At 38.0% G+C, this 19448-nt stretch overlaps 1 protein-coding gene across 1 annotated transcript; it reads left to right on the top strand.

Annotated features, from left to right (window-relative positions):
* Nucleotides 1–456: 456 nt before the first annotated feature.
* On the top strand, nucleotides 457–19062 carry LOC117558365 (coiled-coil domain-containing protein 178). Its single transcript, XM_034234514.1, has 20 exons — nucleotides 457–484; nucleotides 835–960; nucleotides 3940–4076; nucleotides 4184–4236; nucleotides 4322–4401; nucleotides 4923–5126; nucleotides 5226–5446; nucleotides 6700–6842; nucleotides 8267–8420; nucleotides 8514–8609; nucleotides 8859–8995; nucleotides 9083–9266; nucleotides 9387–9449; nucleotides 9762–9890; nucleotides 9968–10081; nucleotides 10260–10405; nucleotides 10646–10805; nucleotides 14534–14683; nucleotides 17718–17852; nucleotides 18850–19062. The coding sequence occupies exons 2-20, from the start codon at nucleotides 903–905 to the stop codon at nucleotides 19060–19062; spliced, it is 2577 nt and encodes an 858-aa protein (XP_034090405.1). The 5' UTR covers nucleotides 457–484; nucleotides 835–902.
* The last annotated feature ends 386 nt before the right edge of the window (nucleotides 19063–19448 follow it).

The following is a 19448-nucleotide window of genomic DNA, read 5'->3' as shown; positions in this document are numbered from 1 at the left end:
TCACTTCCCACATTAGTGGTCTCTTGTTGTTATATCAAAAACATTTATTGTGAATAATATGCTTTTGAATAATCTTGTCATTTATCTTCTCGCATAGAAAATTACATATTTGACTATACCGTGTATCGCTATTACACCAACAAGTTAGGAAACAAATTATTTAGCATTATTATGGTGGTATTATACAGATTTAGACAAAGGGGAAGACACACATAAATGGTCCCCAAATCAGAATACATTTTAAGGCAATTTGTATGTTCTTTTACTCCTCCTTCTCTTCTCTATTTCTCAACTAAATGTATTTAACTTCACATTTAAACGAGTAGGACACGTTAGTGCTGCTTAACAAAAGTACCTTCTTGCTGCTCTTGAACGCAACTCCAAGCTCAGCCCCTTGTTGCTAAGCAACCACAGCAGAAGATTGACAGCAACTTCAGTTGACTCATGAGTAGAACACTTTATTGGAAGGCTCCTTTTTACATAGGTAGGTAGGCTGCAGCGTTACCACAAGAAAACGACAACAAACTTTCAGAAAGCTAACAGGAAGCTGGCACTTAGAGGTGTATTCATGGGAGTAAGTTGATAGCCTGCCATTTTTCGCTTTCACTTTCTGCCATGACAACTACCCCCCCTGACCATTAATAAATAATTAGCTAAGTTAATTAAACCTTCGATTTACCGTTAGCTAACAGTGCGAGATGAGAGGGAGTATCAGTTGCAACTGGAACTAACGTTAGCTAACTTTGTCCGAGGGATTACAATACTTTTTCACTTCTAATCTGTAAATAAATAAAAAACTTAAATTGCGCTTTCTTTTCCCTCCAAATTTCTCAGGTTGTGTTGAACTTTTTCTCGGTTCCTAAAGAGGATTACAGGTGTTTTCCTATCGGACAGCTTTCAGGATGCCAGACGTTGAGCCGCTCAGATTCCCTTCAAGGGAAGAACGACCAACACAACAAGGTGAGAACAGTTAATCGTGCTAACGCTAACAAGTCCACTTCAATAGCTTTTTAATTAAATGTGGAATAAATCAGCTTTAGCCCATGTGTCCTTAAAGGAACTAAAAGGGAAATTGCTCAAATGCATTTGTTATGATTGGTCTTAATCAACATTACAACTTTGAAAAGTGGTTTTTGTGTTGTTTCTCCCCTGTTGCATCTGATATTCAGCTCTATCTTATATCTCTCTCTCAATTAGAAAATAACTACAAACAAATAACCAATGTGTGGCCAAAGAAAGTATGAGGGGAAATGAGGGTTAGGATTGCTCTTAATCAACAGTGAGGAAAAATGCCAACAGTTTGTCTTTTACACTGCATCTCTGTGCATACTGTTAGTTTGTTTGAGAATACTGGCAAATACTTGATATTGTTTGTGAGATACAGCTTTATCTTATATCTTTTTCTAAATATTAATTATATAAATTACTTTGGTTAGAGGTCACAGTCTTCATAATCTATTTTGACAGTAAATTCAATTTTCAGAAGGTCCTGTCTTGTTTAAAACATTATAGGAGATTGATTAGGGCTGTTTCAATTGTTGCTAAGGGACATATCATGGAAAACAAGACAACTGCCTTGACCGCAAATGTCAGGACTAAACCCTAAGTCGAGGATTTCAACTTATTAACACAAGAACAAATACAACCTGTTCTAATAACGTAATATATTTTAAAGTTATCATGTGTCATAATAATGTGATTTGGAATAAGAAACAAAGGAGGCGGGGACATGGATTAACTCCCATTTAATGTAGTATTTATGATTTACTTTCTGCAACTACAGAGTTATTTCTGAGACCACATCTGTCCACAAGAACAGATACTTTAAGAACCCACACACTCACACAAAGTCTATACTGTAGACTGTATTAACTGGACTGGAAATATATTAAAATGGTTAATACAATTGTAATAATAATTGAATTTAAATATCTAATGTCATTAGTGAAATGAGAGGTGTAACTAGGTGATTGGCCCTCAGACCCACATGTGACCGCTCTGTGGTTATAATACACCCTGCCAGTATGACATAGAGGCTATTCAGCCCACTGGTGACATATTGCCTCAGCACCTTTCTACCCCACTTGGTTTTTTCATTGTGTATTAGTCATCTAAACTGCTCTGCAACAGATGGCCCTCATTTAGGGTCTCCCCTCAGTTTTTCCTCCATTGTTCTTGTATGGGTCTGAGTCAGCTCTCTCTCTCTAAGCATTGTTCTAATTAATGGATCATCATGGAGGGATAACTGCTATCTCAGGGGGAAAAGGTTCAACAGTCTCACATGCAGTTTGTGACCAATTTATTTTTCTCTGTCATCCCCACACACCAGATTATGACACTTTTTATGATACAGGTGTATAATGACCTCATGGTGTATGTCACACTTCCCCTTGTGACAATTTAAGATATACATACACATCTGGAAAATGACAGCATACATTTGGACCTCATAAAATACTCGAAATGATGTGCAATTCAATTCAAAACCTTTATTTATCCAGGTAAAATCCCATTGAGATCAATGATCTCTTTTTCAAGGGAGACCTGCAGCAGTAGGTTCCACAAGAAGACATAAAAACATAAACAACAGAACAACAAAAGGACATCATACAGCAAAATGTACAGGGATTACAATTTACATATTTAACCACATGTACAGGTACCAACAGCATCTGATTTTGTAGCATCCAACCGAGCTTTAAAAACATGTAGTGGTACTAGCTTGGTAATTTTCCATTCTTTTTAAAGACTGTTCCATGTTAGTGGAGCTGCACATCTAAAAGCTTTCTTCCCTAAGACAGTCCTAGTACTTGGCACATTTAATAAAACCACAGCATGCGATCTCAGGCAATAAGTATTTTCAATTCGCAGAGAGATCAGGGAGCAGATATAAGTTAATTTAATTCATAAAGATGCATTGCTTACTATGACAATCTATTTTCCTTTCTCTCCTGCAGTAAAGAAAATCACCTCCATCTTACCTGCTATCTTACACTGCAGCCTACAACATATGACAAAGAAGGGATAAATCATAGTATAATGTACATTGTTGTTAACTATTGGGAGTTATACTGTATGGTCATTAAAATGTAAACTAACAATGATCTAATACTTGTGGTTGTTTCCTATTTTCGATTTTCTCCCTTGTTATCTACTTAACAATGTATAACGCAAATTCAATTGTACATACATTTTTGAGAAATCAAAGTAAGAGATCACCTCCGTTTTACATAATGTATGCATGACTTAATTGTGGCTATAGCTTTATACTAAATCATTGCTTTTGAATTCATCATTCAGGGACTGAATTAAAAGTCGTTTTTGTGGTAGCATTCGCATACCCAATATTAAACTAATATACAGTTTAGAGAGCTGAATCAACCACTGAAATGAACTTGGTGTTCAGTAATCCTCACTATTTTGAATTTACCCAAAGGTTGATTTTAGATAATGAACATAACATGTGATTATATTATAATATGGACAACAGACTAGGATGTGAATCGAGTCATTTGTACCCCTTCTATCAGCCAGATGGCGTCCTTTCCCCACTAAGAATCGTACCCTTGGGTTTGTCTCGAGATGTTCAAATGAGTTATCTGCTCTCTCCCTGATGCTTCCAATATGTTGCAGAGTTTATGCAACCAGAATCAAAGAGAAAGTAAAGAATCACAGAACATCTTTCACAGCCAAATACATTTGTCTAATTACTTTTCTAAATAAAGTTACTGAACTAGGGCAAATATTTGTTTCAACAAATGTCTGTTGTGTTCTGATTTCCTTTCATCAAGTAATGGTTCATCAGTGTGTTGTTTATAATATATTTCCGGGGCTTTGTGCCATTATGTAAAGGATATCAGGATGTGTGGTTGGCTTTTCATTGATTCTCTGAAAGCAATTATTATTAACTTAAATGTACAGATCTTTCTGTTTCACAAGATCAAGCAGACCTCCAAGGCGTCTGCTCTGGTCGACGTCGCACATGTGCCTTGCTCAACAGTCCCTCGCCATGTGTCAACCGTGCTATTTACCATGTCCAAGAGCTGAAGATCACAGTGGAGAATTGGCTTCAACAGGTAAACTGATGTCAGCTGTGATCAGATATAAGAGATTGTAAGACAAATATCATCAGCATGGACTTCAAATCGAATTAAAAGTGTTTTTCCCCCGTCTGTCTTTCCAGTCTGGAAAATATCTGATTGATCAAGACACACACAATTACAACAAAGCTTTAAGGTTAGGTCCTCTTCTGTTTTCATTTTTTTACATTTGAGTTTCAGGGACTAGAAGCATGACATTCGTTTAACTCCTTTTTTAACAGATTTCAGTCCAGAGACTCTGATACTGATTCAGTGACGTCTACAGAGTTGTTCGTCGAAGGCATCGCAATAAGTGCAAGAGGTGAATCCCTTTTTTCTTTTTAAAGTGCAATAAGTCATTTCTGATATATTTTCCTGTGTGCACATCCTTGGAGAAACTCTAGCTTTAGGTCTTTATTGCAGTTGTGGCTTATGAGTTCACAATTATTTTAACCAGTTTGAGATATTAGTTCACATATTTTGTCTAAAAATGTATAAATTAGACACCATCAAGTATGTACTTTTTAAACTGGCGTATTCAATATCTTAATTCTTCTAAACTGATTGTTGTTTTAGTTTGATCTTCTTTGTTTCTTGTTTTTAATTATGCTCTGTAAGGTGTCCTTGAGAGCTTTGAAAGGCGCCCATAAATAAAATGCATTATTATTATTATTATTACTTCCATTAGCTAGTAGAATACCATAGATTACCCTGTTAGGACAGATTGTTTTAACTTAGCTTTACAAAAATGTCTTCAATTATTTTTGCTTTTGTTTATTGAGTTGAAACTAATTATGCAAATCAAAACAATGTGCCAATCTTGTGAAGTTCATCGTCCTCTAGAAAGTTGCCCTTTATCGCCATTATTGAAGAAAATAAATGATGTCCTTGGAGAGGTTGTGTATCTGATCGAGCGGCTGGAGGCTGATCGGCAGGACGCAGAAGAAGCTCTCCTCAAGGAGAAGAGAAGAAAAATATATCTGGAGAACAAAGTTAACAGCATCTCACTATGGAAACAACAACAGCTCGCTTTTCTAGTGCAAAAAGGTAAGCGCCTGAGAGGTGAGGTATCATCTCCTTACAGGGTTCTGATGATGTTCCTCAAATCATTTAATTGACTTTGAAATTCTTCACAATTTTTTCCAGAGCTTGAGGCTTGCATTAAAGACATCACTGCACTGAAATGGCAACTTAAACTGGAAAGAGAACAACTTAACCAAGCCCAGGAGAAACTTTCACACACTGAGATTTGTAACCAGAGCTTACACGAGGACATACACTTTGCTAAAAAACAAACACCCATTGTGAAGGAAAACCTAGAACTCCAGAGAGGCATCATCAAACAAATCAACATCGCACAAGCTGAGGTAACCTATAGTTACATTTCTTACTTTAAACAAGAGAAATTGTTTTGTTTTCAAACCCAAAGTCTAGGTACTCGGGTTTACCAGTGTGAATAATATCTGTCTTTGGTAGTAGTTCTATAAAGACAAGTACTAAAAGCAAATTCAGCTATATTTTTTAGATAGAAAAGTAACCACGATAAAAAAGATAAATGTTTAGGTTTGCTTTTTCCTAGCTCTATCTCACTCACCCACTCGCCCTTTTTTAGCTCTATTTTTAATCCACAAGTGGCATGGCACTTGGGATTGCAATGTTTGTTGGTCTATTGGTCCAGTGTCCGTCCGGCACATTCGTTCAGTGAAATCATTCCATTTTAACAATTGACTGGAATGCCATGAAATGTAGTGCAGCCATTCATGCTCCCCTGAGGACGAATCCTAATAACTTTGATAATTCCCTGACTTTCATTTAGCTTTTCTCCTCCATCATTTATTTCCTTCATGTCAGGATGCATCAAAATTAAATGACCATATTTCGCCTCAGCTGTACTTTGTGTTTCATGCTGAATGCCACATATGTTTAATAAAGAAAATATGGCATGAAAGTATACAGAGATAAGAGTGATGCTTAGGATACAAAGGGGTCCATTTGGAATTGAAACCAGTTTAATGTTTGTTTTTATGTTTTCAAATGAAACAACAGACAGACTCCAAAAGAACAAATGACCTGTTTGTTGTTGAATTACAACAAATAAACCTATACAAAAAGGTTTTATTGATTTTGCACAATTTATTAAGGGGTGTAGTTAAAAAATGCTTTATGTTATAATGAAGAAAAATATTATAAAAAACCAGACAAGTTAAAAAAAAAAATACTGCACACTAAAACCAAGCAATCAAATGTGTGCTGTTTCCCCTGTGGCTACAAGGGCTTTTATTGCATATGTTTAATTCAACTTATGTTTATATAGTTATTTATCTATTGTATTCTAATATGCTGCAGCTGTCACTTATTTCCCCTGGGGTTAATATTGTGTTTTGATTGATTGATTGAAATGGATAACAAAAAAAGAGTCAGCAAATAGCCAAACGCTCTTAGTGCATTTTCGTGGCATTTAACATGCCTAATGTGGTTATTGGTTCAAAGTGTAACGTTTGGATAAGGAGTATGATGTGATAATCGGATTATGTGTTATCTTTAATATTGGTACCTTTATGAAATTGTTCTGACATAATAACATCTGAGGAAACTCAACGATTCCTTCCTTCTTTTTAAGGCTGATGAAGTTTACTCCGAAACACAAAATGATCTCACACTTGTGCAGAGGGAATTAAAAAAGATGGAGCAGGACGCCAACAAGGAAAATATATCACTGGATAATATACTGTTGGCGACGAAGAATCAGCTCGCTAACAGATTGTGAGTATCAATCCTGACTGCAGGGAAAACAAACTAGTTTACAATCAATGTAGGACATTTGAGACGGGACACATCTTTTAAAATCGTCAACAAGTGCAATGTGAGGGTATACAAAGCTTATACGCTCAGTATCGTTGGTGACTTTTACTTTAAAATAGTGGAATTGCTTCTGTTATTTTAGATTTTTTTAGGTTTATTCCTGTGTATTTCTTCATTTATTTGAGGTTGTATCAAAGTACAAAGGCAGTTACAGGGGAAACAAAGTCAACTGTTTAAATCTCTTTTGCTTAAATTACCATACAGACATTACATATTTTAAATGTAATTCCTATTGAAAGCTTTCCTGATCATCCTCCTGTAAAGATTGGTTTCAGTCTGGCAGGCAGGACACCTCAAATCAAGATATGGTCAACAGTTTAACCACTGCTTTAAATCAGTCTGCAAGGTATATTAAACTGCACGTTACCATAGCAACAACAATACTTCTGCTTGATGCTGCATTAGCGGATAACAAGTCTCATTGTAACGGACCTAACCAGTCATTTAACATTGAAAGATTATTCAAATATAGGTGTCCTGATATATAAAAATATTGCACTTATATGTTATTAAAGTCTTATTTTATATCAAGTGTAAAAAAAAACATATAGATTGTATTCCTGCTCTGTTCAAAAACACCTTTTAAATGAATGAATGAACTATTCAGTTTAACAGTGATCATTCTGTTGTAGATGACTCTCTTGCAATATATCGTGAAATCGCTTTGAGCACCAGGAAAAGCATTATTATCATTATTATTGTGAGCCCCCTAACTATTCAATATCTTATGACAGCTTTGTATTATCAGGGTGTCCGCGGGGTCTTAAAAAGTATTAAAAGTTGAAAATTAAGGCTATTAAAAAGTATTAAACGGCATTTTCCAAGGTATTACATTTTGTAGCTAGTTTTCAATAAGTATATAAATGGTCCAAAGAGGTTGTATTCTACAGTCTGCCTGAATGTAATCATTGCGTAGGTGTGTAGTGTGATTCTGTGTAGTTTATTGATGGCATCCCGTTGGATGTGACGTCATCTGAACAGGACATCGCACGCTCACTGCTTGATAGCGCGCGAAGGTCCGTTTACGCCGGTTGTTAAACAACAGCGTTATGGGGAAATGCAAGTTTGCGTCCAAATGGTTGGAAGATAAGGAGGAAGGACAATCAATACTGTATATAGTCAATGTGAGGTAAAGTGTGTCGCCAATGTAACCGGTTAGAACTCCAAGTGGCGATGAGGTCTTAAAATGTATGGAAAGGGTCTTAAAAAAGGTCTTATATGTATTAAATTTGACTTCAGGATTCCTGCATATACCCTGATTATGAACGCATTTGTGATTCCTAAACCTTAAAATGAAAGATAAAGAATTCAGTTTTTCTCTCCAGGGAAGATCTAAAGCAGTTAAAGAAGGTTGATGAAGGTCTGTGTGCTGAAATACAGGACGCTGAAAACTCCATTGCAGTTACAGAACAACAGTGTGCAGCCTTAACAAAACGAACCCCTGAAATAATGGAGCTCGAGCAAACTGAAACAGACACGGTAACTGATATTGTTTACATTTTTAATATTTAAAAATCTAAAGGATGTATCAACAGCTTACAAAAGTGGTTTGTGTCACCTTTTTTAAAACAGATTTTGCAGTTGAAACTTAAGATTGGGGATGAAATGCGAAAGAATAACAAATTTAAAAAGAAGATAATCGCACTGCAAGAAGACATGGAGAGAACTGTAAGTATTGTTACAGCAGTGTTTAAATCATGTCAGGAAAACTGTCCATTTCCATTTAATGTTGCTGCTTAGTCCCCTTATGTGTGTCTTGATAGTTCATTTCGGTAGAGCATGAAACATAACCGCCAGACTATGATTGGACTCTCACTGGAGCTATGCATGCTAATAATGTTTGAATTCATGGCACTGTAAGGCGTTTTGGATAAGTGCATCCACTCAGCGGCCCGCTGTATGTTACGTTATCCACAGAGACTTCATGGGGAAGCAGAGGTTTCCTGCACAGAAGAGCAGCTCCATTCAAAACGTAATGCTTTTGCAGCTCTTCGTAAAGAAAACATGGAGTATGAACAGAATGTGTTGGACTACAAGATAAACATTACAGACAGGTAGAGCTTCAAATCCCCAAAAGTGCAGAATAAATACAACATCCTGTTTTAGTTTTTACCGTTACTTATCAGTGTTATTTTTGTTAGTGTGAAGGCAGTGAAGCAGATGCATGAGGAGAGAAAGCAGATGCTCCAGAAAATCATTGACAATGACGAGCAGTGGGAAAAGGCCAAGGAGGAAGTGACCCAAGTTGTAGCCGACCACAGTGTCACCCAGGCTAAGCTGGAGGTGCAGGAGAAGATCACCTTCACGGAAGAACAGAGGGCCAGGGTCAGTGGAAACATATGTACATGTTCTATGTATACTGCATGGGTCATGGTTTGTAAAGGGGAGTGTGAGATACTGAATGTTTCCTTCAGTGTTATTCAGGGCTCTCTCTGTGCTTTACAGAAAGAGATTGAAAACCTAAAGAAAGATCTGACAGGTCAGATGACTGCAGTGGAGCTACTGAAGGTAAATTCACGAGGATAAACATGTATCGACAAATGTACATTGAAATCTTCAATATACACCTCTGTATTTTTGCTAACTTTTTCAGTTTCTGTACAGGAGAATATAGCTATGATAAAATATATGAAGAAGTGAAGCTTCACAAAGCACAGTCTCAATAAAAACTGCACATTATACGTTTCATAAAGATAGTTTTAAATGCCCGGCTGTATTCATCATTTTATACTTTCCTTTTCACATTCTCTGTTACTGTTTTTTTCCCCTGTAAATGTTTTAAGACTTTAAGATAATGAGTGTCTGCCTTTTTTGCATCAGGGTCAGTGTGCGACTAAAAGTGACGAATTGTGTCGACAGCAAAGGAATTCAGAGATTACTAACAAAAAGCTTCAGAAAGAATTGAAAGAAGCATCCACAACAACAAAGGAAATGGAGACAAAAATTGAGGTAATGATAAAGATGGAAAGAAAGAAATGTATGTAAAAGGGTATACCTAATTTGTGAAACATCTTTTCTTTGTATAGAAAATCAAGCAATTGACAGACCATTTAGAAAAGACTCAATGTGAACACTCGAACACTTTAGTCAACCTTGAGAAGGAGAAGAAACTCAAATGTGACAACCTGAAAGCGGCTCAGGTAAGAAAAGAAAATTCCTCTTGAGTCAAACAGTTGCAACAGGTTTACATTTTAAAGCTCAATGAGCCTAAAGCGTGTCATTGATATGGATCATCTCAATCTGCAACTAAATATTGTCTCACTCTGAGCTACCTATAAAAAGGTGTCTTTCAGAATTAATGAAAGTGTGTATTTTCAGGATTTACACAGTGCCACTGTAAAGAGATATGACGACACCCTGGGCAGAATCACTGACCTTACAAAGAAGAGGGATAAATACCGGGATGCTTCGGAGAAAATGGAAAAAACAGTCGAAGACATGCCAGAAGTCATAGAAGAACTTCAGTAAGTTAGTTATCGTTGGAGAATACTCAGTATTTCTTTAATATCAGACTATATCAGCTTTTTTCTTCATATGTTTTATCATTTATATGTGACTACATCGAAGTATTTCTTAAATCATCGTCTTGCTTTGAGTCTAAATTTCTACCAGCTTCCCCACTGATGCTGTTACCGTACATTTATTACATTCAAACTCATTCTAGAAAAATAATATCCTCTTACGGCTTTGATTCCTCCTTCCAGAAGTGTTTTTGACGTGGTGGAATTCAAAAACAAATCAGCTGCGCTCGTAATGAGCACATTGCAGTCTGATATTAATAACTGCCAACAACGAACACAGCGATCCATGCAGACACACACTGCTCATGTTACAGCAAGAGAAAAGGAAATGGAAGACACCAAGGTAACAAAATGCTTTCTGTGAATACACAACTTTTTGTGTGTCACATACTGTGAAATCAGAGACAAGCGGTTCAAAAAAAGTACCTCATTGTTTATTTGTTTGTGGATTAGTGTCAGCACATTGCTTGTCACAATACTTCCCTTAAGATGCAGGGAAAAGAGCTGTGTGCAATTAAAATTACAAGCCATGGTCAATCTTGTTTAAGTGCTTTTCCCACAAATGACAACTCACTGTTGTCATAGGCTTTTGTCTGGACGAATTTGATGATGCGTGTCGTTGTGAGATGCTGTTCCTGTTTTGTTACCTGTAGGACAACAATAGCAATTTCAATCTAAGCATATAGTGAACAATATGAAATAAGCATATCATCTGTACCCTTTCATATTAATGGCAGCAATAGGCATTATGTAAAAAACACAAGCACCCTCTGCACAAAATGGCACGTATTTGAACACTCCTTTGTGAGAGAAACCCTATTTATTGTAAGGTTTTCATCTGCAGGATTATCAGCCCCAGCCAGAGCCTCTTTGCTGATGGGGGTTTCACATGGCTTATCTAATGTGAAATCGCCATGTGGTATATAGTTTCATTAAACGGTGATCAAGAATGCATTAGTTCAAAACAAGAAAAGGCAATGGAGCTTAAGCCGCCATGCATCCAAGTGCAACAACTTTAAAGAAGTTGTTGGCGTGAGACAATTTAAGAATTAGAAGTCTTCCTCATAGACACAACTCCCATTAGCCAGATAAAAGTTAGTCATGCAAAAAAGGGGTTTAGTCTTTTCACTTGACGAAATAAGATGATACAACAACAATGCTCCTGAACCAAATACAAATATCAGCGAGAGTGTGGGGTTCGAGGGAAATTGGTCACTTTAATCACTGAGACCAATGTAAGGCACACATAATGTCTGCATTAGCATAACATAATAAGCAGAGTGTGCATTCAGGAGCCGCAGTGCATGAAGCAGAATGGTTAGACTATTTTGGGTATTTCTTACAGAAGAGATTTCTGCTGATCCAATACTATACTCTTATAATCTCCTGTAGGTCACAGCTCCTCTTTTCTATACAAACTAATGCGGGTCAGTAAAGCTAATAGCCTGATAGGAATTACTCTTTGGCTCTATTAAATACAAACCGCAGAAGATTCTTTACAAGGATAGAATAACAAGGTGGAAAAAGGTTGAGGAATCCGTCTTTCATACATGCCCCTATTTTTTTAATTTGATCAGGCCTTGTCGTATGGCGAGCACAAAGTAAACAACGCAAACTGCCGACGCTATCAGTTTCTTATGGGCAATGAAGTGTAATTTGTTCCATTTACACTTCACAACAGCATCAGATGGGCTTTGTCAGTGCTGCATGGAGTAATTAAACCTGAAATCAATAGCAGGCATTTGTCATGTTTACAGCCCCTCTTTCTGCTGGGTTAAACTCATCACTTTAGTGCTGTTCTGTTTTACTGCAGAGACACACTTCATTATGTCTGCAGGTAGAGTTGAGATATTCACCAGCAACATTTGCACTACTTGGGGAACATTGTTCAAATGAGAAGATGACATGTGGAGAGGCACAGACTCACTTTGATTTATATGCTTGATTTCACAGAGAAATGTCCACTGTTGTATCCACGCTATTTAAATTGCCATGCTATATTAATTAATAGAACAAACACGGAAAGAATATTTGTATTATACGCACACATGTGGTACAATTAAAGTATCTTTCTACATGGTTATGTACTGTTACTGTACAGTATGTGCTGTATATTGACTCTCCAGTTCTCTTTATAATACAGTAGCATATGTTCTTGGGTATCTGTACATGTCAAGGAAACAATCCATCCATCCATCCATCCATCCTTCCATCCATCTTCTCCCGCTTATCCGTGGTCGGGTCGCGGGGGTAGCAGTTCCAGCAGAGAGCCCCAAACTTTCTTTTCCCTGGCGACATCAACCAGCTCTGACTGGGGGATCCCAAGGCGCTCCCAGGCCAGCAAAGAGATATAATCCCTCCACCTGGTCCTAGGTCTACCCCTTGGTCTCTTCCCAGCTGGACGTGCCTGGAACACCTCCCTAGGGAGGCGCCCAGGTGGCATCCTAACTAGGTGCCCGAACCACCTCAACTGGCTCCTTTCGACGCGAAGGAGGAGCGGCTCAACTCCGAGTCCCTCCCGGATGACTGAACTTCTCACCTTATCCCTAAGGGAGACACCAGCCACCCTGCGGAGAAAACCCATCTCGGCCGCTTGTATCCGCGATCTCGTTCTTTCGGTCATGACCCATCCTTCATGACCATAGGTGAGGGTAGGAACGAAAATGGCCCGGTAGACAGAGAGCTTTGCCTTCTGGCTCAGCTCCCTTTTCGTCACAACGGTGCGGTAAAGCGACTGCAGTACCGCTCCCGCTGCTCCGATTCTCCGGCCCATCTCACGCTCGATTGTTCCCTCACTCGAGAACAAGACCCCGAGATACTTGAACTCCTTCACTTGGATGTCAAGGAAACATTGATCTATGTAATCTTTCTTCATGTTTTTTATATCTGCACTGTACAATGTGCTGCCTCAGCAGTTGTTCTGCCAGCATACTGTAGCTGTGGTTTACTTCGAACAAATCCGTGAATTGATCATCAAACTAGAAACAAATCCATTTTTAAATGCCGATGTTTGTAATTGTAAAAATGTACATTACGTGAAACAGGTCACTGGTTCCAATTGTGTTTTAATTTCAGTAAATTAGTGACAATTAGGGATACCAAAAGTCCTGCCCAGAATAATCAACTCTGCATTGATTTATTGATAACAACGTCCCTTCAGTAGACATATCAACACTAATGAAGTCACACAGCACTTAAAGGTAGGGTAGGTAAGAATGGAGAAACCAGCTTGAGTGCGCTAGAATTTGATAGTACACAACCAGAAAAAATCTGCCACTTCCTTCAGACTTCCTTACAGACCAATGAGGGCACGAGATAAGTTTGTGCACAGATGGAAGGCTGACAGGCAGGTAGGCCATCCAGTTATTTTAGCCGGGCCGGCTAAAATGATTGGTCGTGCTTGTTACAGCGCTACGGCTTCCACAGATGATTTTTTTTTAATGTATTTATTGTCAAAGCATTTAATGTATTCATTGCTATCGGGATGTTAAGAGCATTCCATGGAATATAACAAAAAGTGTTTCTGAAGTGAATTCCCTACCCCACCTTTAAATACAGCCTGTAATTGCATGACAGTACACACATTTAGGGATACACAAATAAGGTACAATACATAAGGCTAGCAGAGCTGCTACCATACTTATTAATCGGATCAAAGAACCTTGTAGTTACTGATCCAAATTAAATATGTTTTCTGTTTTTTTGTCCTAAAATTCAAAGCTTTTCATATTAGTTATATTAGTTTGATCACACAACTTTTAGGTGGTGCTAACTTTTTAGCACCACAGCGACGCCTGGTCTCATGTAAGCATTGGTAAAAAGCTTTGAGAGCATTTCACAAAGCAAGATTTAAGAAGCACAAATGTTTTTTGGGGAAAAACTGGCAGATCTGATCCGAATCAGGGGTGCGAGGATGTCACCACTGACATTGTTGGGTGTCACAATGACAATAGTTACAATATTGGTCTGCAACCCATTCCTGCTTGTTTCTTAGTGGTTATTCTAAAGTTACTGTAAACATACTATTGACATGAACCATTTTATCTGAACTTTTGTTCCCTGTGTGTGTAGGAAGCACTACAATTGTCCCTGAAGGAGAACAGACAGCTGGCCACTGAGTACGAAGATCTAAAGAAGATCCTCATGGAGGCCAAACAAGAGGCAGTGTCTGCATTGAACAAGAAAAACCATGCACATAAATCCTTTCATTATTACACACAGGTACAGTATATATAACCTTTTCTGATGTTTACTATCGCCCCCTCTCTTTTTAATTATGTTTTATGACTTAGGATTTTTCCTCTGTTCTCAATACCAGGCTATTCTTCTTTGCACTAGATCACTTTTCTTGCAAGGGCAGTCATTTTAAGAAGATTTTAGTTTGGCAACCAGTGAGGAGGTAACGGCAGCAATCTAATAATGATGAGATAACTTGAGTGGAGGAGGATGATGGATGTGACATAATGTAATGATAGCATGTAGTTTTGCATCCAAGGGGAGTACATAGAGAGGTTGATGGTACATGTTAATGCTATACCTTTTCACATTTTCTTGATTATACTTTTTCTAAGGTGGTCACAAGTGAAACATTTTATCATCGGGCTTTACAAATGTGCTCACACACACACACCATTGGTTAGGGATTAGCAGCAAACAAAGGTTAGGATCAGACAATGAAAGTGCCTTTAGTGCTAAAATAGCTCACACAATCTTGACTAGTTGAGGGAGACACCTCAGCAGCATCTTAGTGTTTAATCTTTATAGTTTCTGACACTATTTAACTGGATTAGAATTACACATGACAGGCATAACGGCAGAAAGAAGCCACACTGCTTCTGCAATGAAAAATTCATATTATTTGTTCCACAAATGACTAATACCTTTACTTGAGCAATTCCTCATCTAACTGCATGAATGTTATCAAGTGAAAAATGCATGCAAAAATAAAATCCTGTGGACAGGATTTTCCACGCTCATGATCAAAGCCTGATTTTCTTTTACTCCGGATTCAGCCTTCACCATTTGTTTGTTTCAACTCTACACTCCTATAACAGCAGCCTCTCGGCTAGTGTTTAATGCCTGAATTTAGTTTTTATAACAAGCTTATAATCAACAATGTTTCTGAAATGTAGATCACATTTAATCAGATTTGGACAGGAACATTTAATCACCATTCTTTCCTGTTTCTAATTTAAAGAATAATCTTTGAATTGTATGTCCCAGTTAGTGCATATATTACTAAATGTGATTACCCTTAATTGATTTGTGTGGAACTGGAGGCAACAAGGTAAATGCATTTAACATTGTCAGGATCATTGGAGAGATCAGAACTTTAGTGCATGTGTGTGACACAGCCCATAATCTGTTATTATATACATGTGAGGGACACAGTAAAAACATCTCTTACGAATCCTTGAAGTATAATCCTGACAGCAGGCATTCCAGACATAACGTTTAAGTGACAAGTTTAAAACAACCCAAACTAAGCTTTCAAGACGACTACAAAGCAACACATAAACTGACATGATGTACGGTTAGATTTAGACTATTATCCAGTAAATACATTTCCTTCCTTTTGCATCTAAAGCAATGCAAAAAAAACTGCGAGACCTAAAACATTTAGAATATGTTTGGAAATGTCTTCATATAATTTCTACTTTTCCAAGCCAATGCCACACTCACCCTTTATTCAAAATGCACTGGTTTAGATTTAACTACCAGTTGTTTTTTCAATAGTCAAAATGAGCTCCACCACGATATAGTGCTACTTCCATTGAATGCATCAGTCATAATTATCCAAGAGTATAATAGCACTAAAGCACTCCTACGGCAATTCTAATGTAGAATAATAACTTTACTTTAAGTAATATGAAAAACAACATACCATTACTTCATTATAATACTTACATAATTAAATTTTTGTGCATTTTCTTATGTATTCTCCATCAACAGGAGCTTATTTATTACAGTTGTGACCCAGCAGCCTACAGGTGCAGCACAGCAACAATCATGGACATTGCTTAATAGATTTATATAAGTACTATTTTATTTTAATATATTGTTCTATATTCTTTCGTAATAGATGGGATATTAGATATATAATTCTGTTGCTGCTATGACACCGGAATTTCCCTAGGGGGATAAATAAAGGTCCATCTAATCTTGTCTTATCAGATAACACAAAAAAAGTGTATTAAACATTTGATATACTGTATTTCAAATACAGATAATTTCACATATTTGAGATGTTGAATTGGTATTTGAAGGCCTTGTACTTTTGAAGTGTTAGAGGTTTGTCTTGTTTTACTAACCCATTTATTAATTATCAATCAAGGCACATAACACCTGGTTTATCTTATATTAGAGATAGTAGTTTTTCTTTGAATAAGACAGAATGTTGAAAAACATCAAGCTATTTCATATATAAATTAAACAAGTATGAACACATTAAAAAACAATGAAGTGGAAAGACAAATACAATATGTACATTTAAAAAAAGTGCATGATGACGAGCATCTGATAACATTTGCCAATATGTGCCTCTTCTAGAAATCCTCTTGATTCTACTGTATGTTGTAACGTTTCTTTGTTTATGTGGAGGCTTTCAGCTCATGGATTTTAACAGGGTACACCATAAAGAGCATTCTTGTTATTGTCTTTCCTTCAGGAGCTGATGACTGAGCTAATTCGCTTTAGTTTTCAATGCACTGGGGAACACATTGCCAAGCAATGATAAGCTTTGTAGGAAGAGTAGAGAGATGGAGGGGGAAGAAAAGCAATGGCATCTATCAGAATTTAAACCTCTTTGCTTGAAACTGTGTTCAAATAATAAAGCAAGCAGCATGTCTTTCCAAGAGACTAGGAATAATTTCTGGTTTCAGTGGGGGGTTCATGACTCTGTGTGTATGTGTAAAATATGTCTTGAGGGGATTGGTATAAAGTTAAACTGGGTGAAGTAGAAATATTTTACTCATCAGCTTTGCAGTCACAGAGTTTGCCTCGGCTAGAACAAAACTGCTGAAGCATTTAGAGAAAATTAACCCCCCATCCTGGCAGCCAGATGTGACTGGATTCTGATGAGTGCACACGAGTGGGCAGAGAAACCAAGAGACTGTGAAATTCCTGTCAGGCCCGTGTACTGCAGAATGGGCTATTGACTGCTTTCTCTATTCCCCTCCATCATTCTTCTTGAACACTGCCATTAATTTCCTCTCCTGCCTTACCAATTCCTTTTCTCTGCCTTCTCTCCCCCTAGCTCTCTTTGTTGCAGAAGAGGATGCACAAAGCTTTGGTGAAAAACTTCAAACAACACAGCCTGTACAGCCAGGCTGAACTGGACCGGTGCCAGGCTCTTTCTCAAGACACCAACCGGAAAATAAAAACAGCCCAGGTATTTGTACATATACATTTAAAACTGCTGGAATGCTGCACAAACTGTCACCATTCATTCAGATGGTAAATCCCTCTATTCAACTTTATCCCAGTCTCAAGGTATTCTCCCGGATATGAGCGTATTCTTTTGCATACTACAGTAACTCCGTGTTATGCATGGCATTGTTTGAGCCTCATCCGGCGAGTCACAGTCACCCTGTGTCTTCTTTGCCAAGCAAGGGCAGCCAGGCAAACATCCACCAGGGCTTTGTGCCTCATTGCTATGGTGGAGTTAAAGACACCACTGTTACATTAGGGTCTATACATTCACTTATCAGATCACAGGCTGATTTGATGGATGGTGTGTCTGCTACAGTGCCTCTGCAGTGACCCCCGTGTCTGAGACTAGCCCCTCTAGACAACTCTATATACAAAACACTTTGTTTTTGGTCACATTGCATTAACATCTTAGCTTGTTTCCTGTTGTGTTTTTTTACTTCCAAGCTAATTCAGAGTGAGTTTTTTTACACCGCATGGAAGAGTTCTGTGTTCTTCTTTGCGAACAGAGTAACCTTCTGTCCGTCTTGCAGAAGAGTAGCGGCAAGGTTGAAAAGTAAGGATCTTCAATTAGAGGATAATCGGTGTCTAATCTGTGCTGTGATGTGAGATGAGGTCAAAGCGGACAGAGGGACAGTGATGAATCGTTATGAAATGTCCTGTCCAGCATTACCGCAGAGCCAGGTGTCATGTAACCATTCCGTGAACCACTTCCACTCTTTTTACCTCAATAGCAGGGCATCCCAGACCTCTAGCTTCACCATGTTGCAATCAGCTTTCCCTTATTTTACTTTTGTTGTTTAGATAAATGTGACTTTATCATCTATGCTGGAGGCAAAATATGCTGAATTTAATTAGATGTTTTCCAGGTGCCTTGTGAAGAGAACTATTAAGTGGTTTCCCTCTCTGTTCCTCCTACTCTGACGGCTGACATGTTTTTCTGACTGGTCTGGTCCCAGACATTACAGGGAGCAGCCATGTCTCAGTGGCCCAGCCTCAAAAGGCCCCAGCAGATCACAGCTCAAAGCAGGGAGGAGTGGGGCACAGGGGGAGGAGCTATCAGAGCGCTGCAGAGTGTGAAGGACAAAAGAGCTGGGGTATTCAAGCGCACCACACCGTCACCCGTCACAGCTCAGCACAGGGACCATCAGAGCAGGCAACACTCACTTTAAACAGGCTCCTCCTGAACAGTCCAGCTCAGCGGCTATCCTTCAAAAAGTACAACCTTTTATGAGAAAAAAAAAAAAAAAAAAAGCCCTTATGCGCAAGCATAAGCACACAATCTGCATCATTACCTAGATATTTAGCCCTTAATGTGATCTTATGATCCACAGAGAAATGCACTGACAGTACGCAGAAAGTGATAATGCAGTAGGTCATTACTATACACAGATATTTACATTTACATGATATGTAGATTATCAATATTGCCTCTTTGTAAGAGAGAGATAAAGAAATCAATGTGATTGATGCCACTTTTGACTGGAGCTGAACCCGGCTGAATCCCGACGAGGCCCATACTAATCCATCATGTCCACTTAACCCCACAAGCAGAACG

Source organism: Gymnodraco acuticeps, unplaced genomic scaffold, assembly GCF_902827175.1.
Source record: "Gymnodraco acuticeps unplaced genomic scaffold, fGymAcu1.1, whole genome shotgun sequence".
Classification (NCBI taxonomy): Eukaryota; Metazoa; Chordata; class Actinopteri; order Perciformes; family Bathydraconidae; genus Gymnodraco; species Gymnodraco acuticeps.
Note: the sequence above shows the minus strand (reverse complement) of the source record. Positions and strands in the feature narration are given on the sequence as shown.

Bases quoted from the DNA above. Each gene is read 5' to 3' on its own strand.
- LOC117558365 (XM_034234514.1), top strand. From the start codon at position 903: ATGCCAGACGTTGAGCCGCTCAGATTCCCTTCAAGGGAAGAACGACCA. The intron at 9,450-9,761 runs GTAAATTCACGA...TTTTTGCATCAG, and splicing joins CTGCAGTGGAGCTACTGAAG to GGTCAGTGTGCGACTAAAAG. The intron at 10,082-10,259 runs GTAAGAAAAGAA...GTGTATTTTCAG, and splicing joins ACAACCTGAAAGCGGCTCAG to GATTTACACAGTGCCACTGT.